The sequence below is a fragment of the Arvicola amphibius genome, chromosome 9 (genome assembly GCF_903992535.2).
Source record: "Arvicola amphibius chromosome 9, mArvAmp1.2, whole genome shotgun sequence".
Classification (NCBI taxonomy): Eukaryota; Metazoa; Chordata; class Mammalia; order Rodentia; family Cricetidae; genus Arvicola; species Arvicola amphibius.
In genome coordinates this window covers 61,783,430-61,808,821 of record NC_052055.2, presented here as the reverse complement: position 1 = coordinate 61,808,821, position 25,392 = coordinate 61,783,430, and the positions used below count along the sequence as shown (strand labels likewise).

The 25,392-nt window shown below is 38.1% G+C and overlaps 1 protein-coding gene across 3 annotated transcripts in view; it reads left to right on the top strand.

Annotated features, from left to right (window-relative positions):
* LOC119822555 (cyclic AMP-dependent transcription factor ATF-7) overlaps nucleotides 1–25,392 on the top strand; it is a 110,705-nt gene that overhangs the window by 13,175 nt on the left and 72,138 nt on the right. For all 3 annotated transcript variants that reach the window (XM_038341977.1, XM_038341976.1, XM_038341975.2), the window contains exon 2: nucleotides 13,199–13,267. In XM_038341977.1, the coding sequence (XP_038197905.1) occupies nucleotides 13,220–13,267 (48 nt within the window). In that variant the 5' untranslated portion in view covers nucleotides 13,199–13,219. The remainder of the gene's footprint in view (nucleotides 1–13,198; nucleotides 13,268–25,392) is intronic.

The following is a 25,392-nucleotide window of genomic DNA, read 5'->3' as shown; positions in this document are numbered from 1 at the left end:
AGAAGAAAGCAAAACAAACAACCCCCACATCAAACAGCCCCCAAACTGTTAATGTTTGTTAGTTTTTTCAAGGCAGGGTTTCTCTGTGTAGCCTTGGCTGTCCTGGAACTTGCTCTATAGACCAGACTGATTCCCAACTCACAGAGATCTGCCTGCCTCTGCTTGTTGCCCGAGTACTAGGATTAAAAGCGTGCGCCACCATCGCCCAACTGTTTGTTTTTTCTAAATCATAAGAATTTTTTTCTTTTTTTAATTGATTTTTATTGAGCTTTACATTTTTCTCTGCTCCCCTCTCCTCTTCAACCCTCCCACAAGGTCCCCATGCTCCCAATTTACTCAGGAGATGTTGTCTTTTTTTACTTTCTACTTCCCATGTAGATTAGATCTATGTGAGTCTCTCTTAGTGTCCTCATTGTTGTCTAAGGTCTCTGGGATTGTGGTTTGTAGGCTGGTTTTCTTTGCTTTATGTTTAAAGACCACCTATGAATGAGTACATGTGATAATTGTCTTTCTGTGTCTGGGTTACCTCACTCAAAATGTTTTCTAGCTCCATCCATTTTCCTGAGAAATTCAAGATGTCATTATTTTTTTCCTGCTGTGTAGTACTCCATTGTGTAAATGTACCACATTTTCCTTATCCATTCTTCCGTCGAGGGGCAGAAGAATGTTTCCCAGTTCTGGCTATAAATCATAAGAATTTTAAATTGGTCCTTAAAGATCAATGTTTTGAGCCTGACACAGTGGTCCATGCCTATAACCCCAGCCATTTGGGAGGCTGATGCTTCAAAACGAATGCAAGTTCAAGACTCGTCTAGAAAATGTAGCAAAACCCAGTCTAAAAAAGGGAATGGAGGGGGACATTAGGAATGTAGCTTAGTTGGTAGTGCGATGGTTTATCAGCCTTACAACCCTGGGTTTGGTCTCCAACTTGGAGTGGTAGTGATGCTTGCAGTCTCAGTACTTGGGTGGTAAAGTTAAAGTTTGAGGCCACCCTGAGCTTATGTAATGAATTTGAGGCCAGCATGGGATACTTGAGACCCTGTCACAAACAGATAAACTAATAACTAAAAAGGAAAAAAAATCTGTGATGGTCACTGTTATTTTAGGGATCATACTTTATCCAAAAATGGGCAGCAAAGCAAAACAAATTTTACTTATTTATTATTTATTGAAACAGGATCATGTTGTAGAGCCAGATCAAGCTAGCCTGGATCCTCCTGTGTATTCCAGGCTGGCCTCCTAAGTTGGGGTCCTTCTGCTTTTGTCTCCTTAGTGCTGATGTTAGTCATAAGAACTCAAAGCTTGAACTCAAAGAGATTTGCTTTTTTCTGCCTCCTAAATGCTAGAATTAAAGGTGTGTGCCACCACATTCAGTTTATTTCTACTTTTGTTTCTTGCTGTCATTTTATTAATTATTATTATTATTATTGCTATTTTTAAGACAGTGTCTCACTCTGTAATCCTGGCTAGTTTGAAACTTGCTATTGCTATGGCTCCATTATCATTTCTGAGGATAGCTCAAAGTACTTCTTTGAATATTCTAAAATTTCTAGTTAGGGCTGGAGAAACGACTTGGTGGTTAAGAGCACTGGTTCAAAACCATCTGTAACTCTGGTTCCAGGGAGTCCAGTGACCTCTTCTGGTCTTTGCAGATACTAGAGGCACATGGCGCACAGACATATACACACAGACAAAATACTCATATACATAAAATAAATGTGTTTTTAAAGATTGTTTGAAAATGTAAAAAAAAAAAATACTAAAAACTCTTGAGTCAGGTCGTTGACCTTTATAACCCTGCTTCCAGATCAGCTATAAGCATTGGCCATGAGTCACATAACTTCTGATTCAGCTTGGTTCATACTAGCATCTGTTTTCTGTCAGTTGCTACAAAACTGTTTGGTCCACTTAGCTAGTTGTTGTTGAAACCTGTCCCTTCATGTCCGAAAACCAAATGCAGACATTAACTTCAACATTCTGTTGATTATTCTGTCTCACTACTATACTACTGTTCTGGTTTTTTAATTAAATTTTAATTTATTTAGTGTGTATGTGCCATGGCACAAGTGTGGAGGTCAAAGGACAACTTGGGGGAGTTGGTTCTCTTCTGCCATGTGGGTCCTCAGGGTTGAACTCAAATTGTCAGGCTTTGTGACAAGTTTACTTTCCTGCTGAGCCTTCTTGGAGAGACTTCTGTATATCTTATGGTAGGGGATCTTTTTTTTTTTTTTTGTCAGTACTATCTCTTTATGCGTTCAAAAATTGCTAATGGTTCTTCACCTGGGCATTGTGGTATACACCTATATTGCCAGCACTTGGGAGACTGAGGCAAGAGAAGCATCAAGAACTAAAAGCTGGCAGTGGTGCTCCATGCCTTAAATCCCAGCACTTGGGGGGCAGAGGCAGGCAGATCTCCAGCCTGGTCTACAGAGTGAGTTCCAGTACAGCCAGTGCTACACAGAGAAACCCTATCATTTTTTGTTGTTGTTGTTGTTTTCAAGACAGGGTTTCTCTGTAGCTTTGGGAGCCTGTCCTGGAACTAGCTCTTGTAGACCAGGCTGGCCTCAAACTCACAGAGACCCACCTGCCTCTGCCTCCCGAGCTCTGGGACTAAAGGCGTGCACCACCACTGCCCAGGTGAGAAACCCTATCTTGAAGAACAACAACAATAACAAAAAAAAAGAGCTGAAGGCTAGCATGGGCTATATAGTAAATTCCAGCCATCATGGGCTAATGGGCTATAAAGTGATACTTTATCTCAGTCACATCCCCATGTCTGTCACCTCCCCCAAAAAGAATTATTGAGGATTTAAAAAAACTTTTTGCATATCTGAATTAATATCTATTGGTATTCACCTTATTAGAGATTAAAATATAATTTTCAAAAATAATAAGAAACTCATTATACTATAACAAAAATAATTGTATCTGTATTGCCAGAAAAAAAATAAGGCTGGAGGTGAAACTCAGTAAAGTGCTTTCCTGTCATGCACTAGGCCCTAGGTTAGTTCCATAGCACTGCGTAAACCAAGTTGGTGGCATGTACCTGTAATCTCTGTGTTCGGAGGTGCCAGCCTGGGCTAGAGACTCTGTCTCAAAAAAGAAAAAGTTGGACATGGTATCATACATCTTTTAATTCCAGCACTCGGGAAGCAAAGGAACATGGATCTCTGTGAATTCAAGGCTAGCCTGGTTTACATAGGGAATTCCAGGTCAACAAGAGTTACATAGAGAAACCCTGTTTCCAAAAATGGTAGGTGAGGCAAAAGATGGTTCGACTGGTCAAGGTGCCTGTCACAGAAGCTTGATGACCTGAGTTTGATTCCTGGGACCCACATGGTGGAAGATTATTCTCCAACCTCCATGTGCATGTTGTGATATATGCTTATACCTCAGACCCATACACAAAAGGAAAAATCTCAAGAGAGACGCTTCAGATTGCTTTAATAGCTTGCTTCACAGAAACATCTAGTTTCTTATACCCTCTTCTGCATTCAGTCTGTTAAGATAGGTTGTTTTCCTTTAAGTATATGAATGATATGACCACAAATGTATACCAGAAAAAGGAAAGATGACTTTTAGGTAACTGTAGCCTCCATTGATATGGTACCAAAATCAAGAAAATGATTTCATAAATTTCTTTATAGTGTGTGACCTGAGATCACTCCTGTGAACATCTAATACTATTACTTTGAAGTGTTTTGGTCTTTAAGTAGATCTTTTCAATACTTGTAAATGATTTTTTAACTGCCATGAGCCTGGAGCCACATGGAGAATAGCCATCTTGCAGACTTGAGAATACTGCTGTTTTCCAAGTAGAGAAGTTAGAGGCTTAATGATTCTCAAATGGTGGTCATCAGAATTTCCCAAGGTATTTTTTATTTTTATTCTAGTTAACTAATTTTTTTTAGATAGTTCCAGGCCATTTTAAGTCCCCATATGTAGTTGAGGATGAACTTGAACTTTCTGTTCCTCCTGGCTCCAACTCACAGGGCTGTGCCACCATTTCTGGTTTGTAGATTTATGGGGATCAAACCCAGGGCTTTTGGTATGCCAGCCAAGCGCTTTGCCAGTTGACCATCCCTGTTTCATTTTATTGTTTTAATGAGCTAGGGCCTATACTAGTTAGGCCTCATTAGTCACATGGAATTCGTATACAGTTTTAATTTGTATGTTGTTAGTGACTAAATCCAGCACCTTATAAGTGCTAGGAAAGGACTGTATAGCTGAGTCCCATTTCTCAACAACACTGCTCTCCATTCTCTCTCTCTCTCTCTCTCTCTCTCTCTCTCTCTCTCTCTCTCTCTGTGTGTGTGTGTGTGTGTGTGTGTGTGTACGTAACATAGACAGAATCACTTCAGTTTTGGTTTTGAAGTTATATTATGATTCTGTATATATACATGAGTATACAACAATGCGTTTATGAAGATCAGTGGACAACTTTGGGGACTTGGTTCTCTCTAGTATGAGTTCTAGGAATTGAACTTAGGTTGTCAAACTTACTGTGTTTTAGTTTAATTTCTGATGCTGTGGTAGATACTTTGACTACAAGCAATTTAAGGGATGATAACATAGTTACTCATTGAGGTAAGTCAAGGCAGAAACTTGAAGGCAGGTCTGTTCGCTATTTCAAACAGCATTATCTCCAACCAAGCAACTTATTCACAGCCGGAGAAGTGTAATAGGAACCGTGAAGAACAGTGCTTTCTAACTGGCTTGCAGGCCAGCTTATACTCAGCTAATTTTCTTATATAGTTCAGGACTGCTTGCCTAGGGACTAACAGTCAAGATAACCCCCATCCCAGATACCCAAAGGCCATTCTGATCTAGGCAATTCCTCAATTAAGGCTGTCCTTGCAGATTATTCTAGGTTGTATCCATTTCACAGTTAAAACCAGAATACCTGGCAAATGCTTTTGAGCCCTGAGGTCTCACTTTGTAATCCAGGCTGGCCTCAGACTTGTAATTCTCCTGCCTCAGGTTCCCTACGAAATGTTGGAATTACCATGTAAATTCTTGGGCCTTGGTGCTAAGAACAATCCAGGAAGCGTAGGAATCTCTATTTCTTTGCAAGGTGCCCAAGAGACTCTGCAATGCTTAAAAACTACTGTGCTACCTTTACTTTAGTTAGTTATTTTTAGATTTATTTCATGAGTGTGAGTATTTTTCCTGCATGTTATATATGTGCATCATGTGCCTGTGTAGTGCCCATGGAGTTCAGAAAATGGTGTCAGATCCTCTGGCACTGGAGGCACAGATGTGTGAGCCACCATGTGGGTGCTGGGAACTGAATCTGGGACCTCAGCAAGAGCAACAGATGCTCTTAGCTGCTGAGCCATATTCCAGCACCCTTACCCTTACAGAAAAAAAACAAACAAACATGTAATTTATAAAATTTGGAAATTCAAACAAAAAGAAGTTAATACTTAGATATATTATAAGTGACTTAGTATTATGTATTAATAATTAACATATAAAATTTGATATTCTCCCTAGTTAGAATATGTTATTTAACATGTATTCTGGGATTACGAGATAAAGACCAGACAATAAATATGGTAGACTCTGTGTTAAATTTATTCAACTCTGCCATTCTAACTCAAAAGTAGACATGGATGATATATTGATGAATAAGCATGGGTATGTTGTAATATAATTTGTGGGAGGGCTCCTGGGGATCAAATATAGAGTATTTCATTATGTAGGCTGGGCAGTTTTCTCCCACTAAGATATGTCCCCACTTCTATAACTTTTTTTATAGGCACTAAAATTGAATTTCATATAAATTTTATGTGTCATAAAATAGTCTTTCTGATTTTCAGCCATTTAAAAATTATTCTTGGCTTACAGGCTATACAGAGGTAGGTGGCAGACTGAAAGATTTGGTCCATGAGCTGAAGTTTCCTGATATTTAATATATACTACAGATAGATTTTGATTTTAAAAATAATTACAAGAAAATATTATGCTTAATTTTAAAATGGAACATTATAGTATCTATTTCATTATTTATAATTTTGATTTTTACTGTTTCAGTTACCTCTATCAACTGAGATTCGACTATATTAAGAAACATTCCAGAAAGAAACAGTTCATTAATTTTAAATCACATGCTATTATTAATAGTGTGAGGAAATCTATGCTTGTCCTACTCCATTTCTGTTTAGGACCCTGGGATATGAATTACCCCTTTGGTTGCCTGGCCCTCAAACCCATATTGTATGTTGCCTGTTAGTCAGCCTTAAATATTGTATTGTATTTACATTGCCATGGTATTGCAGTATAAATGTAAATATAGATTAGGTAAGCCTTATTTTACTTAATAATAGTCTCAAAGTCCAAGAGGTTTGAGAAAGACGCACCAGGACATTACCCACTGAAGAGTGGGCTGATGATGAAGCTCCATTGGTAGAATACTTGTCTAGTGTGTCCTGGTTTCCATCCTCAACAGCACATAAAAATACTCAGAACGTAGAAGCAGGAGGATGAGATGTTCATGATTATCCTTGGCTACATAGCAAGTTTGAGGCTAGCCTGGGGTACTTGAGATATTGTCTCAAAACAAAAACAGGCTAGGTGTAGTGGTACATACCTTTAACTTTTAATCCCCAGCACTCAGAAAGAAGAGTGAGGAAGATACGAGTTCAAGACCAGACATCTACATAGTGAGTTCCAGGCTAGCCGAGACAGTAATGAGACCCTGTCTCAAAAAACAACCACTACCACAACCAGACAGGCCCCACCCCCACCCCGTGTGCCAAAAAAAAGAAACCCAATAAAAACATGGAAGCAAAGGCTGCCTCTGGTTCTCTGACCATGCTGCAGAACATACAGAAAAAGCAATGTATGCAGCATTTGGTGCTATTATAATTGAGGTCCTCCACTGTGAGTCTTGGAATCTTTCCCTGTAAGGGAGAACTGTTGTATTTAATTTAATTTCCTTCATACTTCAAAGCCATTTGGTGGTAGTGGGGCATGATTGTTATTCTAGCACTTGAGGCTGAGGCAGGAGTTGGAAGAGTTTAAGCTGAGCCTGGGCTTCAGAGTAAGTCCAGACCAGCTTGGCCTACACACTGATATTCAGTCAAAGAAAAAAAGAAAAGAAAAGAAAGGAGGTGGAAGGCCGGGCGGTGGTGGCGCATGCCTTTAATCCCAGCACTTGGGAGGCAGAGGCAGGTGGATCTCTGAGTTTGAGGCTAGCCTGATCTACAAGAGCTAGTTCCAGGACAGGCTTCAAAGTTCCAGAGAAACCCTGACTCAAAACAAACAAACAAAAAAAAAACAACAACAACAAAGGAATGATGTGGAGAAAAAACAAATCAAGAACTTGTCCTCAAGTTCATGTTTCTTGATATTCACTTTGTATACCAAGAATATAAGAGACCCGTTAGGTGCTAAATTGTTGAAATACACAATTCAGCTGTAAGTAGTTGTATAGCATGCTCGTTTCTTATAACTTTCAGAAGGTACAAAAGATTTCATTGTTCTTGTTTGGAGGATGTGAGAACAAATAAGTAGAATTCATACTACCCTCAGTTTTTGTTCCTTATTCGCCAATTTTTATAACTCTGCTTCCCCCACCTTCCTTCCCCGCCCCCTCCGCCCCAAAGCCTCTTAGGAAAGAATTTCACAAAACCCTGATATAGGAAGGGTGTGATGGTGCAAGTCTGTAATGCCAGAGTATGGGAAGCAGAGACAGGACAGATTGCAAGTTTGGGGCTAAATGGGGAGATCCTATCTCAAACAAACAATTGAAAAACAGATACAAGGCTGAGGAGATGGATGTCTTATTTGGTAAAGTGTCAGCTGTGTAAGCATGAGGACCTGAGATTTGATCCCCAGAAATTATGTAAAATGCCGGGCAAAGCAGCACATGTGTGTAACCTGAGAGAGAGTGTGGGGGAGGTCTCGAACAGAGGGACCAATGTCGGGTTTCTGCATGCATGCATGCACACACCCCACATGAAGACATACATACACAACTCCTGTGCACATACATAGGAATACAAAACTTTGATATGAAACAATAAAAATGATTTGTTTAAGATTGTAGTAGTATTTGTGGTTTTCCATTATCCTTCTGGGTGATTTACCTACTAGTGAGATCATATATGGTGAACAATGGTGACACTAAATAATACAATGGAAAATTAACCCAGAATTAATAAGCTGAGATTCCAGCTCCTGAATAATCTACTACCTGGTAAAACTTGTGTACTTTGTTTTTGAAGTTCACATACCCTGCATTACAATTTCACAGTTTATATATGTTTACTGGAATCTTTTCCTTATGCGGCTTTCTAGATACCACGTAGACCAGAGCATTGGTGAGTTGTCCTCTTGGAGGATAAATTGTTGAGAGTGGAGCTAGAAAGATGGTTCAGTGGTTAGAGACGCTCACCAACCTGAGTCTGTCCTCAGGACCGACACGGAAGAAAGAGAGAACCTACTCCAAAAAGCTGTCCTCTGCCCTCCACACATGCATGATAGCATGTGTGTGTGACTTAAAAAAAACTGGAGACTGCTCAGTGATTGTGTGCTTTGTTTACAACCAGCAAAATTCTCTGTTGTCTGAAATCCAGTATACTGTTGTGATTTCTTCAGAGAACTGTTGGCATATATACTTTTTTGTATTAATGTCATAAAGGAAAGGAGGTGCAGAGTTAGAGCCTGTTTCAAAATTTCCAGCTTGTTTAAAGCTAAACTAAATGGTGTACAATACCTGCTAGGCTTAGTTTTAGCTCCCCTCAGTCTCTTAGAGATGCGTATTAGGGACAATTTCTAACCATTTCTAATTAGTTATTCCTGTAAGTAATATTTCTTGCCAGAGATTCCGAAAATGGGTAATAAAGGGAAGAGTTGACTGGGACTGATTGGCTGTTTTCTGTAGGAAACTGGTAGTCTATAATTTTAGACTTTTTTCATGGTTCTTTTTGACCTTATCTTTCCAGTTGATGTGGATGCTGCATAGAACTTTATATGACTCTTTTACTCTCCAGTGCTCTAGAATAGTTTAAAAGATAACAGGCTTTTTTTCTTTTTAACTCAAAGACATACTTTTTATTCAGTCATGCAGATTAGCATTCTTTTATTATTAGATAGCATTATATATTTGTAATTTTATTTCACTTGTCATTATTATATGTATATATGATATGTGTTGAGGGGCCCATATGCCCTGGTACACATGTGGAGGTCTGAGAACAACTCTGTGAAGTTAGTTTTCTCCTTCTGTCTTTACATGGGTTCCAGGAGTCAAACTCAAGTTTCAGGCTTGTATGGCAAGCACTTTATCTGCTAGCCTGTTTTTGATTTATTAAAAGCAATTTTTGATCATTATAGACTTGAGAATACTAATAGTACAAAGAAGAAAGTAATCCTAGAATACATTTAATGAGTACTACTTTCTTATATCATTTAATAGTTTTCAAAATGTTATTCTTTTTTTCCATGTCATATATTTTATTCTTTTTTATAGCTGAGTAATTTTCTATTTTATATTAGAAATACATGTTTCATTTTCTCTAAATGGATATTGTTCTTTTGTTTTCCAGCTGCCCAGATATTAATAATCATGCAAAACTATATTAATTACAACACTGACCAATGGCTCAGGAATATTCCTAACTATCTCTTACATCTTAAATTAACCCATTTCTTTTAATCTATGTATTCCCACAAGGCTGTGGCTTACTGGTCAAAATGCTTTTCTTAACATCTTAAATATTGTCTGTTGCAATGTAATATCTTAATTTATATTTATTTTTCTTCTGCACTTAATTCTTATTCTTTGTTGGTCATAAATATTACTATGACAAACATTTTAGTATGTAAAGATCCCAGTACCCATGTTGGGTAGCTCATTACTGTCCATCCCTCCACCTACAGGTGGGTCTAACACTTCTGGTCTCTGAGAACACCTGTACTAACATGCAAATACACACACATGCAAATAAAATATTATAAAAGTTTAATTCTTTAAATCTTGACTTAAAAATGTATTAGCATTTGTATTTGAGTATGGAGTCCATGGTGTGCATATGGTGGTCAGAGGATGACTTTCAGGAGTTGATTCTGTTCTTCTTCCTTGGATTTTAGGGATTGAGTTCAGATCAAGTGCTTCTCTTGCTGAACCATCTCACTGGCCCTAAACCTTGATTTTTCTTAACTAGTCTACCAGCATTCAGATGAGTTTCACTTTTATGTAAATCCTAATTGTATCGTTTACACATTTTGGTTGCTCCAAGTACATGAAACTTTTCCCCTGTACACCTGGACATCTAAGGAAAACCTTTTAATGCATCTTTGTTTTCTTGTCCTGAGCATCTCACTCACTCTTGGTAGTATCTTTCAAGTTGTATATTCCTCTCATCATTTATTGTTTAGGCCTATAAAGTTCTTACATTTCATCCTAAAAAATAGATCAGGAAGGAGACAATAAATACACTGTGAGTGTCATGCCTAGACACATGGTCTGCTTGTCAGGCGGTAGAATTACAGATGAGCTGTGAGTTAAGTTCACATCGAGTGGCAGCATTATCATTGAAGAGTTCTCTTTTTGTCTCCATCTGTTTACATGGCAGAAATGTGTTTGTTGCCTTTTGTTTGTCACATAGAAATAACCAGAAGCGCTCTCTGTGTGTCACAGGGATGTAGCAGATGGAGAACGAAGGGAAAATTACAAAGGTGTCAGTGGGATTTTTAAATGGGGAGAGACATTATTCTTATCATTGTTAAATATTTAAATTTTCTTGAATGCAGAAATGATGGAAAATGACAAGGGACCTGAGAATAAGGAGATGAAAGACTTCTTCCTCCCATTGTGATCTCTGTTTGGTAAAATGGTAAAACAAAGGCTTACAATTAGGACAGAAGCAGGAAATCCTATTAGTAACTGCCAGTTTAACATTCAAGACCAAAGAAAAGCTTACTTCTGTTAGATTTTAATGCTTTTAATCCCCAAGTCTTTTTTTTTCTTTTTTAGCAAGGCAAAATTTTGTTTTCATATCATTCATAGTAAAGATTCCAAATTATAATCATTGTCATTTTTTGAAGGTTTGAAATTTGTGGCTTGAGGAAAATTGTTCCAGAATTTATGTAATCACTTCCTACTCCCCTTCCTTACCAGAAAGAACACTTCCTTCTAATAGTCAGTAAAGGAGACAATCTAGCCTCAAGTGCCAGAACCAATATTCAAGTAAGGACTGCTGTCTCAATCTTCTGTCCAGTTCTACCTTGCTAGGAGAAGTAACGATTCCCACAGAGGAATGATTTGCTTTCCAAAGATCATCTGCGTTTTCAGCCATAATGACCCCAGTTTCTATATTTATTTGCTTTTATTTACTTATTTTTGATACTGTGTTACAGTTCCAGAAAGAACTAAAAATAATTTATTTGTTTTTTAAAAATGTATTTAAAACAAGCAAACAAACAAACCAGAAAACCTTGTTGTCCTAGGGCTATGTGAGGAAGAATGAAGCTCTCATTTCCCAGTACCCAATCATCGGCTTGAGCTGGCCTCTCCTAGGAGCAGAATTTATTGAAGCAATTTATCCTGGCTAAATGTGATATAAATCTGTGTATACGTATGTATATACAGAGTCTGTTCCATTCCAGCAGGACTGAACATCAGTTTCCTTCATAGTTAGACCATGTTGCTGTCACACTGAAAGATGACCAAGCAGCCTCTTCTATTTTATGGGGCACCTCACACTTTTAAACACCAATTAGTTGTGGAATTACTGATTAGACAACCAGAAATACTGGTTTCTAACCCAAAAGTAAATCCTAAGAGAATAGGAGAGATAGTACCTCATTGCCCTCTCTGTTAAGCCTGGTTTTCTGTTACTACATTCATTCTCGCATGTTAGCATTTTATTTTAATGCAGGCCTGACTGAGGTTGACCTGACATTTTGGTTTATCTCCAAAATGAAATTTGAGATTTGGTTACAGTTCTGAAGTTATTTCCAGGCGTAGTTCAACGATCGTCCCTCACTCATCTTCCCTTGTTCACATCCTTTTATGTGTTGTTCTGTGTTGTGGGTAATGGTGTAAAAATGTCCTTAGCACTTTGTGCTATAAGACTGCTTTTATTCTTCCAGTTTTCTCTTTGACTCTTCCAAAATATTGTTTATCTTTTAGGGATATTTTTGCTGTGATTTGCATTTCTAGTCATTATTCATCTCTGCCTGGTTTTTGTTCTTAGTTGGAATATGAGAAATTTCCCTGGCACATTCAGATTGCATTTGTTGTTTGACAAAGAATTTTGATAAACATTTCAAGAGATTAGCTTTAGTCATTTAAAAAAGCAATATAAATTCTGTTAAATTCTTCAGAGAAATAGAGGGGATTGATGGTAGAGCCTTTAAGTGCATTTCTCTGATGCCCTGCAGCAGCACACATCTGTGGGCTGCAGTGGAGCAGCCCAAGAACTCTGGCCGAGAGCAGCACAAACAGCCGGAACATATTCACCCAGTAAACCCCCAAAGAGTCGACATTTGTTTTATTGCTGCTTTTAAAAACCTAGCCATAAATAGAATCAGAGGGGGAAGGGCACTGATATTTCTTCATTTGCCACAGACAATTGGTGGGGGGAGGAGGAAGCTCCCAGTGGGGAGGGGAAGTTTTTATTTTTTATTTTTTTATTAATGAAAATAATTTCCCATGTAGTCCAATAGGATGGGTGCTTTGTTTTCTTTGGCAATAATCTGGAATAAACGACCCTTGCCAACAGTCTCGTAGTTTATACACCGGGGAGCCAAATTATAGCCCTGTAAAATGGAGCACCCCTCCTATAATCCCTTAATTAATTAAATGACAAATTTTGGTCTTCTCTAGTTCAGAAATATGGCTTCCGCATCGAGCGTTGGGTTAATTTATTGACATAGAGAGCTGCACTGGTTGTAATTCAGTAGACTGGAGAAATGTGTTACATACTGTAGCAGAAAGAAGGAAAACCCAGCAAGTCTTAAAATTCTGGACTATTTAGGTCTGAATTTTCCTAATTGAAAGTTTCAATTGAGGCACAGTAGATCATCTGCCACCTGTCTAATGAATCTCCCCAAAGTAGCCTGTGTTTACAGCTTTGATAGATGGCATTCTTGGGACACCTGTTTCTAGTCTTGATATTTTTGAAGCTCATTTTTTTTCTCCAGCGTATTTAACATAACTTTTCCCCTTACTTCTTGGCCCCCTCAGCTCTGCTCTGCTTTATGAAATATGGGAGACGACAGACCGTTTGTGTGCAATGCCCCGGGCTGTGGACAGGTACGTTTACAATATACTTTATTGTGAATGTCTTGTTGTGAATCAAAGTGGCTGTTTTATCACTAAGGCAAAGAGTTTAAAGCTGGTATTTTACGTGATCACTGGAGGTAATCAGATCAGAGGATTTGCAGTGTGTAAATCCAAGTTATGAGGAAGTGTAGGCACTCCACCGTAATGAAATCTGCCTTGCTTTCTTCCATCTTGTTATTGTACTGACGTTTGTTTTCCAACACACAGTGTTAAAGCGTGCACGTTACTCCCCCTTCCTTTCTAAAGCTGCCATCTAAACACAAACAGGTTTAGAAATATCTTCTTGACCTTCAGGCATATAAAAGTCTGCTTAACATATTTAGTGAGTCAGCTAAGACTATTCCTGTTATTGTAAAGCCTCCAATTTCCAAGTCTCTGTGGATTTCTCACATACGAAAAAGCAATGTTTCTTTTGATTGTTGATTCAGAAAAATCGAGTTAACAGCTTAGGCAGGTACTACACAGTCTGGTACAGACAAACCCAACACAGCACTTGAGATCCATCCAGTAGTATTCTACAGACATGACATGTGCTTTTCTATATAATTGCTTGCATGTGTGTGTATTATATGTCAGATGTGTCTCATATACTTTTTAATAAAGTCGTTCTGTTGGAATTGCCTTGTTTTTCACTTTGCATATTAACTTTTCCCTAGATCTTTTTCTAGTGCTACAAATGATGAAAAAAGTGCATAACCGTTTTATTTGCCTTCATTTTATAGAATCTCAACTACATTTTCTTAGGAATATGTCCTGTAACTGTCCAGTGATACACACTGGTGGTATATGAGACCACAGACTAGTTCCATTATGCATTGTAAATTTTTTTTTAAATAAAGAGCTAAGTCCTAAACATTTCTAGGAATTGGAATTGAGAGGTAGCTGAGATGGTGATAGGGTAAGAAATAGAAAGAAGATTCCAGATTTCAATAAATGCTAAAACTTTCTGGTAAACACTTGAACCAAACTTTTGTATTCTACAGTATTAAGTATCTTAGAGTGTATTTTCTTTCTTGTTAAAAAGTGTTTAACATATATAGGTGTGTTTCCATTTTTAAATAGCTTTATTAAAGTAGAAAATGTAAAATGACCCCTCCGATTTATGTGTGTGAATTTCATAGTGCTGTTCGTTGTGACTCCTGCAGGCGACACATAGTAGTACCCTGTACTGTTTGAAAAATCTGAATTTTGGGTGAGTTTATTTTCCTAATATGTGACTTTTTTTTTCTTTTAAAGACAAGATCTCACTGTGCAGCCCTGGCTACCTTGGGACTCTCTGTGTAGACCAGGCTGGCCTCAAATTCACAAAGATCTACTTTAAAGATATATTCCACCATTCCTGGCCAGCCCATGCTACATGAGACCTTGCCTCACAAACAAAAAAAAAATTTTTTTTTGTGAACCACACACGAGGGCACACACTTTTAATAACAACACCCAGAAGCAGAGAAATAGTGATCTTTTCAGGATGGGGCCAAGATGGTTGAAATGGTAAAAGTACTTGCTGAACAAGCCTGACAACCTGAATTTTATATTGGATCACATAGTGGAAGGGTGAAAAGAGAGAGTAGACTCTGACCTCCACATGTGCACTATGACATGTGTGCACCAGCACTTACACACACACACACATATACATAATAATAATAATAATAATAATAGCACATAAAATTAAAAATTTATAAATCTGTAAAATGCCTGGCATTATGACCATTCCTTTATTCCCAGCACTTGAGACGCTGAGGCAGGCAGATCTCTGAGTTCAAGGCTAGCCTGGTTTACAGAGGAAGTTTCAAGACAGAGTTACACAACGAAAACACTGTCTCCAAAAAAAAGAGAGAGAGAGTTTTAAAATTTAGTACTAGAAAAGGGAAGTAGTATGGAGTTTTTACTTTGGTTTCTCTGTGAGCCTTTCCCACATTTCTGAACTGTGTGTTGGTGTCTGTGATCCACTGTGAAGTCTTTAGATTTGGACAACTTTGCTCCCCTAGTGGAAAGTTAAATATAGAACTTGGAACTTGAGAACATCATCACTTCTTTTTTTAAAGCCTGTCCTGGAACTCACTCTGTAGACCAGGCTGGCCTCGAACTCCCAGAAATCCACCTGCCTTTGTCCTGAGGGCCGGGACTAAAGGCGTGCGCCACCACTGCCCGGCTGCCATCATCATTTTCTCAGTAGGTTAGGAAGTTCCGTCTTAAGAGTTTGGTGGCAGTGTGACGCATCCTGTCACCCCTTTGCATATCAGAAACTGTTCATTTGGGTAAGGTTGTAGCTCTCCAGTTGTATTTAGTTCTTTCTTTAGATTTCTTCTGCGATGTGGTAACATGTAGCTCTGGAGTAGGAATTGGCAGATACACGTGATCACCTCATGCTGTGTGAAACAGAGAAGATGTGGCAGAAGATGCAAATTTGCCATTGAATGTCCTTAAATCTTGAGAACAGCTTTCTTTGGGAACTACCCAGAGACCTTTAAGTTACTTGTAATCTACTTTTTATTGACTCAAAATATTTGTTCCAAACAAAAAAGGCTATGTAAATCCCAGGAAGAAACCGTGATAATCTTTGGACAGCATGATGTAGGACCTATCATTAGAGAAGTCTCAAAACAGTGGTAAAGAGAAAGGGTTGGCTGAGAAGTTAAGAGCACAGTTGATCTTGCAGAGGACCCAGGTTTGATTCTGAGTACCTATATGACAGCTCACAAACAATGTGTAACTCTAGTTGCAGGGGATCCAACACCCTCTTCTGACCTCCATGGAACTGCATTCACACAGAGTGCCAGCATACATGCAGACGAAACATTCATACATATAAGATAAAAAACAAAAAAAACTTTTTTTTTAATTGTGGGGTTGGAAATTTAGCTTGGTAAAGCTAAATGTGCATGAATTTGTGCAAAACTCTGGGTTCGGTCTTCAGCTCTAGCGGGGAGAGAAGCAATCAAAGAGAACTATTGGCATTCTGCTTTGTTCTGTGCCTATTTCTCATGCAGACTCTACCATGTGCATCTTTAAACTCAGAAATCACTGCATTTAATATTAAAGGAAGGTGAAAGGAAAATTTACCTAAAATAGACTAGTAGATTATACCCTCCACTATATAATCAAAACCACCAGGCTTTCAATGGATACATAAACATGTTTTGGTTGCTAGGTTTTTAATGGCTGTTATTTTTGGATTGTGTTCATGATCTGCTTCCCAACAGTCTGATGTGACACAGCTGAATTCTAAATCCACTACATGTACTTTAAAAAAAAATGGCTACTTAAGATTATGCTGTCTGCATTCCTGTGTACAAAGACAGATGACACACTTTTCAGTCCCCTTATTCCTATTGGCCTATTGAGACTGTTTCTCCTGAGGCCTCATCGCCCTCATGAAGAACTTAGGGAAAACGATATTCTTGCTAAAACCTCTCTATGGAATGTGGTACAAGCAGTCATTAATAGAGCTGAACTACCTCCTGAGAATGAGTTAGTGTTGTCAAGGCAACAGTCCCCCCAGACACCACTTTGACAGAGGCCCAGCTGAATGGAGTTGTGTGGGCTTTTGAAACAATTATAAGATAGCATCTATTTAAGAGCCCTGTACGCTTAAATGTACCTGTAATCCCAGCCATTTGGTTAACTAAGGTAAGAGGATCACAAGTTCAAGGACAGCCTAAGCAACTTTCTGAGAACCTGTCTCAAAAAATAAAAGCCCTGAGATGTAGCTTGTGTCTCAGTGCTTGCCTAGCATTCTTGAGACCCTAGTATAGGGGCTGGAGAGATGGTTCAGGAGTTAAGAGTATGTACTTCTTTTATGGAGGACTTGAGTTGGATTCCCATCACCCACATGGTGGTTCACAAGCACTTGTAACTCCAAGGATCTAATATATTCATATACGCATGTAAATTAAATCTAAATCTTTTTGTTTGTTTGTTTCAAGGTTTCTCTGTATAACCCTGCCTGCCCTGGAACTCACTCTATAGACCAGACTGGCCTCGAACTCAGAGATCCGCCTGTCTCTGCCTCCTGAGTGCTGGGATTAAAGGTGTGCACCATCACTACCTGGCTAAATCTTAAAAAATACAACAGAAAAATGAGACCCTGATTCAATCCCAACACTAAAAAAAAGAAAAGAAAAGAAAACTTCTGTTTAAAAACACTGTAATTAGCCAGGTGATATTGGTGCATGCCCCAGCACTCAGGAGGCAGCAGCAGATGGCTCTCTCAGAGTTCAAGGCCTGACTGGTCTACAGTGCACAGCACAGACAGGGCTACACAGAGAAACCCTGCTTGAAAAACCAAACAAACTAAAGCATTGTAATTATACAGTGGACTTGCCTTTTTTGGCTTTTTTAAAATAATAGAGATATATATAATTTGGTGCTGAATCTAAAAAATCTTGTAAGAAAAGAAACTTTTTAAGATGGGTCTTCATTGTATTGCCCAGGCTAATCTAAAACTCTTGGGCTCAAGTGATCCTCTTGGCTCAGCCTCCCAAATAGCTGGGAGTCCATTTATATACTGTCATACCCCGCTGAGTCCTGTAAATCTTCAGTATTTTGGGGTGCCACTTTTACTTTGAAGTCTGTAATAAAGGCAATAGGATGAAAACAAGTGTACATACTATGTCATTATCAGAAATCCTAAATTTAAGATGTTATTTCATGTGCAGATAAATAACTTTGTTTGAGTTACTTCTGCCCATTTTGGGATGTGTGTGTGTGTGTGTGTATGTGTGAATATGTGTGTGTGTGTGTGTGTGTGTGTGTGTGTGTGGTGTGTTTATGTGTGCATATGTGCTTGTGGAGGCAAGAGATCAGCCTTGGGTGTCATTCATCAGGATCCATCATCCATCTTAGTTTTTTTATAGATAATTTCATAATACATGTAATGTGTTTTGATCAAATCTGTCCTTCATTTCCCTTTCCTCCATTTCCTTCTCTTCCTCCTTTTCCCTCCTAACTTCAAGTGCTCTTCTTCCCCCCTTAAATCCACTGAATCTACTTACTACTCTGTATTCTTGGGTGTAGGACCATCTACTAGAGCACGGGTAGCCTTTCAGGGCCGCATTCCTAAAAATACCGATTCTCTCCACCCTGGTAGCCCTCAGTTGTTGATAACTCCTCAGCTAGGGGTAGAACCTGATGAGCGCCTCCCTATCCATGCTGGAACTTTAAGTGGCTTGATCCTGTGCAAATCTTGAGCATGCAGATACAATCACTTTGAGTTTGTGTGTTCAACAGCCTGACACGGGATTTCTCACTGGGACCTGGAGCTTGCTGATTAGGCTAGACTAGCTAGCTGACCAGAAAACACTAGGAATCTGCATTTCTCTGGCTTCTCAGCTCTGGAATTACAAGTGAGAGCCACCACACCTGGCATTTCATGTAGGTGCTGGGGATCAAACTTAGATCCTCTTGCTCTTATTACAAAGAAATCAACAGATTCTGTACTGCTGTGTCATCCTCTCAGAAACATATGTGGTTTGCAGAACAAATTATGCAGATATAAATAGAATTTCTGGATATCATCATCAAGTCTTCATCATATCTGTTTATTGTGTAGGTTGTTTCTAAAGAACAGGACATTTCCTCTGAGGACAGTATTTAATTGTCAACCATTGAGGAAAGTTTCTGTTGTAACTGTGCTTATCAGTCCTGTCCTTAAGAGAAATGATTATTCCTCTGTATACTGTGGTCCCAGGCATCTTACTTTCAAGATCTTCTTTTTTCCTAGAGTACACAGACCTCCAGGGCCTCAGTTGTATAGAAAGTTTGAGATCAGCCTGCGTTAAATGAGACCTCATCTTGAAAAAAAATAATAACAGTGGCATCCCAGTTGTAGTGGGATTGAGGGCAGCTTCTTGTACCTCAATATCTTGTCATGGTAGGAATGGTGTTTATGGTGTTATAGTCCTGGCTTCACTTGGCATTTAACCAACCTCCAAAGCTGTATCCTTTGCCTCCATGAGCATTATCCCTTAAATCTCTATTGCTCTGTAGTAGATGAGGCAACAAATAGCTCCTATAATTGGTTAAATGCTGGCATGTTACAAAGGTATATGTTTTATTGTCTATATAACACAAATCTACAGAGATTATTTCTGTTATCTTAGCTTTCCCATTAAAAGGGCCATACTGGTATTATGAGACTCTGGGTCTTTCATCCTATATTCCTTTAGCAAGTTTCCCTATTAACTGGTGTGAGCAAGAAGAAAAACAAAGAAGAATGACTTCATGTTGATTACTTATGTTTTATATCAGGAGAGCATCATGAATTGAAAAATAACCAGGAAAGGAATTGATCAAGTAGGCAAATGCCTTTGTGGGGGTGTATGCTATGTTTACATGCTGTGACAGGTGAAGGCAATTTCAGGCAAACAAATAAGCTTTTTTTCCTTACCCCCGCTAAGAGTTTTTTAAAAACTCAAATTTTCATTTAATAATTCATATTTCATTTAATAATTCATCTAGTTCCCATCTGGTAAGAGTGACTGCATGCTATCAGGCAGCTGAAAATATACTGCATTATGCACTATTCGGCCAAATGTTAACCTTATTTTTTTTAAATGTTGATTTTGCAATGACTTCCAGTCCACTTTGAGAATTCTGTGGTTTATGTCAACTGTGGTAGAACTAGGGCACAGTTATTATTTTTATATATATATATATATATATATATATATATATATATATATATATATATAATATATATCCTAGTTCCAATATATATATTGGAATTAAGAACAAGGAATCAACTCAGGTCTCTTAATGTCAGATCTGATCTCTTGACACTTGCCTTAAACACATGTGATTGGTTCATTTTAGCTCTTTGTTGTGATTTATTATGCTGTTATTAAAAGAATATATTCAAGTATCCTTGCTTTAACCTGTTCCCTCCACCAAACAAACAAAAACCAAAAGATGCTAATGAATCTAATTGGAGCTATAGTCAGGAAATTGAAATTAATTCTTGTTTTTCCTGCATACAACTGAATATTACAAAATGGGAGTGTTGAAGTTGTTCTCAGCGCATTCCTAGTAGAATAAAATAAAATAAAATCCTGTATCTTCCTATCTCGATAGTTCTTCCCAAGCCTAAATGCCTCCCCACACTCATTTATTGTACTATTTATTTATTTATTTATTTATTTATAAATAAACAGAGGTTTATAAAGTGCCTTCTGGATCTGGTAGTCTCTTCCACATACAGCTAGATTTTTGACTGGTGGTATACTGTCTCTGTATAGAACTCATCATTCTTTAATTAAATAATCTTCCACCTTTTCATATTAAAAATAAAAGCTGCTGTTCTCTCTCTTTCTGGTTAATGCATTTCTTTAATGCATATTGACTTGCTCAGTAGTCACTTCCTATCAGCAGTCCTTGTTAGGGCTTCTCTGTATGTGGATTCATAGCACATCTGTGTGTACATCAACTGTGCTGTATAAATAATAGTAAGTAATCACCAGATGGCCTGAAACTGCTCCTCTGGACCCGCTGGGTCTCTTGAAGCTGTTAGTAAAGTCTTCTGGCATTTTGCTGGCGAAAACTTGTCATAGATTTATTTCTAAAAAAATTCAAACTCACAACTGGGTGTTTAGGGCTAGATATTGCTGTCTGTGTTGTAAATATTTAACAGGCTTTGTACAATGACAAGGAAAAGTGCCATTACTAACCACACACAGTGACTATGGAGCTCTTCTTCCCTCCCAGCCATTTAGAGAGGAAAAGGAATGTCAATAAACTGTGCATTATGAACAAATATAAGAGGTGCTTTCTGAAAGGTCTTTCTTAAAAGAAAGAAAATGTCAACATTCTGTTTTTTTGTTTTTTTTTTTTTTTTTTTGCTCACAGGATTGTCATCCGACTGGCTTAAGCTTTTTAGCCAGTAACACTATGTTGTTTTGTTTTGCTTTGTTTTTAACTTTCTAATGCTTTAAGGAAAGTTCCTTCAGGAGGAGTTTGGTCAGATCCTGTTTTTAACCCTAACTGAGGTTTCATCACAGATGACAAACCATTCTGAAAGAGTTACCGTGGAGAGTTAGCTCAGTTTCAGGCCTTAAACTGAAAACTTGCCTTGTTCTGCTAATATTATTTATAAAACAAAACATCTTTATTTTGGTCCTCTTTCTGTTAATTTTTATGGAAAGGTTTTGTATTTCGTTAGGGGAATCTCATCCTGCTTTTCTGCGTAGTGTTTATTACTGATCTCTTTTCTTCTATGCCTGTTAGAAAATAGTTGTCCAGCACAGTAATGCACATTTACAAACAAAAAAATAGACTTTAGTTTTACTATATTGATGGTTCCCTTTTTATGTGTTTGTATATTATAATCAAAATAGTTTTAATCAAAAATTGATTATCTTCCCTTTCAAGCCTCCCTTGCTTTTCTCTTTGATAGATTGCTCTGTTTAACCACAGAGGTGTACTGTCCTTTACATTGTAGCACATGCTATTATTTTCTAGTTAGGATGTTTGAGAGAAACCTTTTTTTTTTCTTGAGTTCTCATCCCGAAGAGATGATAGAAATCGTGAGGAAAAATGTTAATACCTTATTCTAGTGAGATTTTGCTTTTCTCAAACAAAATTTTTGTTTTTAAGGATAAGATTTTAAGAAGGGAATTATCATGAAGAAAAAAAATTGAGAGCATTATGTTTTGACTTTCAATTCCTTTGTACAACAAAATTTGCTATCTAAGATTATGCTTGGATAAGAATCTGGGTTGCTTGTGATGGTTGTATGAAGTAGAGAGATGAAAATGAGTTTTGTGAAATGAGCTTCCTCACTGTCTGGCGTCTCCATGTGCTCTGTGGCTGCTTATTCTGCCGGCAGATTGAAGTGCTGAACCAACTTCTGTTCTAAATGCTCAAATTGCCAGCCATCATTCCAGTTTTTAAATCTTGTTCACATCCATGATGCCAGATTTTCAGCAAGCATAGCTGTCTTTAGTTCCCAGACAGAATTTATAATTTCTGGATTAGGAAGGAGTTCTGCCTTTTTGCCTTTGAAAACTCTGCAGAATAAATCTAGCCTTGCTTTGTCCTTTGAGTTATTGTTGAAAGCTGAGTGCTCCATTCGGCATTCAGCAGATTGACGGTCAGAATTGCCGCTCTGCTTATGAAAGACATGATGTCTTGAAGAGTCATCTATACTATTCTAGAAAAAATCGTACTATGGCAAAAAGGAACTGTTCCTTATCCTCTCAAGGGCCAGATCTTTTGATACTAAGCAATTATCCCTTGATTTTCCTGAAAAATAGCTCAATCTGCCATAGAGATTGGCACCAGCACATTACAATGACAAGCTGATTTCTTAGCCAAATGGAGCGGCAGCAGGATGACACCGGAGGCTTAATGGTGGTGATTTTTCTGCTGAGAATCTCTTGGCTTTTTCGTTTTCTTTTTCTTCCTCGGAGAGAAATGAATTTTCGATGTCCCCATTAATCACTGTAAGATGTCTTTGTGAGAGGTGCTCCTCTCACACTCCTTCCTTCAGGCTTCGTTCCTTCTCTTTGATTGCTGTCCTTTCTGGGTTGAGAACCAGCTATAGTTTTTCTCTTTTGCATCCTCTTGTCTTGGTTCTTATTAGCCCTGTACTGGGTGGACATAATTACCAGTATTTTCTTTTTTTAAAATTAATAGATTTTATTTTTTAGGGCATTTTCTACATGTGCAGAAATATTGTGTTCACAGAATTTCCATGTCTTTTTCCTTTACCCCACAGTTTCTCTTGTTAGCATCTTAAATTAATATGTCACATTTGTGATAACTGATTAGAAAATATTTATATATTGTTACTTACTAAAGTTCATGGATTTCATTATGATTCATTCTTTGTGTGTACCTTCTGTGGATTTTGACAGATTTTTAAGGATATTTCTCTTCCATTAAAATATCATACTGAATAGTTTCACTGCCTTAAAAAAATCCCTTGTGTTCCATGAATCCACCCCCTACTCCCCTTCCATCCCTTTTTTACCATTCTCCCCCTCCCTTCTCCTTTATCCCTCATAACCAGTCATTTTTTATTTCTTTGCCTGCGTGTGTGTGTGTCTGTATGCACTGAGTTAGATTCCCAGAATCCATGTAAAATGGCTGGTATGATATTATGCACTTGTAATCTAATCCCAATGTTAGGGAAGTGGAGTCAGACAGATTTGTAGTCTTACTAGCCAGCCAGTATACCCTGGTTGGAATAAAAGGCATCAAATCTCAGGAGTGATACTCAAGGTTGTCCATTGGCCTCCACACATTCATCCACACGTGTTCATCATGTAAATACATGGGGAAGGAGGTGGTGGCTTATAATGTGGAACCAGCTTTGCCCACGTACCGAGTTCCAAGACATCCATGACTATTTAATGAGACCCTATTTCAAAAAAAAGGTGGGGTTCTTAATAACTAGAAATAAAGACAGAACTAGAAAACTAGAATCTAAAAGTCATGGCTTCACCATCCTTTGTCAGTAGGACCAAAGAAATATTGTAGTGTCACCGTTGTGAACACTAGGTCTGCTACTTCCTTATTCATCTTCTCTTCTTTTGTACCTTGAGTTTTAAACCTGTATGTTGTATTTATTTTTTTACTCTTTTGGGGGCCACCACCCAGCTCCCAAATAAATCACACATGGAGACTTATTCTTACTTATGAATGGCCAGCCTTAGAGTGGCTTTTTTTCTTGCCAACTTTTCTTAAATTAACCTGTCTACCTTTTGCCTCTGGGCTCTTACCGTTCTCTTACTCCTGTATCTCTTACTCCGTGGCTGGCTGGGTGGTTGGGTGGCTGCCCCTGACGTCCTCCTTGTTCTGTCTTGCTCCTCAGTCCTTCTCTTTATATATTCTGTCTTCCAGCCCCGCCTATCCTTGTTCCTGCCTTGCTATTGGCCGTTCAGCTCTTTATTAGGATCATCAGGGGGTTTAGACAGGCACAGTAACACAGCTTCACAGAGTTACACAAATGCAGCGTAAACAAAGTCACACACCTGAAAATAATATTTCTCTACACCTGTATGCTCCCAAAAGGCAAAAGGAGGTGTCTGATTACTTGTCTTTGTGTAGTACTACGTAATGGTGGAGTTTTTATTCTGAAGACTGCCAAGCTGATAATGATTAGAAGTACTTAACAGGCCAAGCAGTGGTGGTGCATGCTTTAATCCCTGCACTCAAGAGGCAGAGGCAGGTGGATATCTATGAGTCTGAGCCAGCCTGGTCTACATAGCGAGTTCCAGGATGGGTCGAAAGCTACACAGAGAAAACAAACAAACAAAAAAGTATTTAGCAATGCACTGAGATGTATTTTCTGTCTATTGATCATTATTAATATGATTTTCATTGATGTTTTTGGCATTGGATTATGTGAAGGATCTTACCTATTGAATAACAGGCTTCTTCTCTGCTCACATAGCAAGCACATCTTCCTCTTCTTTGACATCAGAGCATCTCTGTAGGTCTGAGTTTTTTCTCCTGCATTACAAACTGTGATACATAAATGCACTTGTCATTGTTACTGAAAATAAATGACTAGGTAGATACATGAAAATATTTATGTGGAATAATTTGTGACAAAATGTATAGAAGTAGAAATAACAGGAATCTCATGGTTAATAGTTATCATGAAGATTTTCTGTATTTTTTTTTTGTTTGAATGTCCTTAGCTTCTCTTGGAAATTCTTTTAATATACATTTATTTTATTCTAATCATTACTCAACTTATAAATGTGGATTATGTTAAGTTATCTCTGCATGTAATAGTAGGTAATATCTGACTGGAGTGTGCAATACTATGAATGCATCATTTGACAGAGTCACAACATATCAAAACTGTCACTCTGGGTGATCAGACTGCCGTTTTGTTTATTTTAGTCGTTGCTTCTCATAGACCTGTTAGTTGAATGAGAGTGCATTTGTCTATCTTTATGTGTGTAAGGGGTAGGGGCATGTTGCTAGGAGTATACTGGTGATACATACCTGTAATCCTGGTGCTGGAGGCTGAGGCAGGGGAATTGTGAGTTCAAGATCAGCCTGCATAGCAAGATTCTGTCTCAAAAACAAGAAAGGAGCTAAGGTTGTAGCTGAAATAGTAGAATACTCATCTGACATTCATG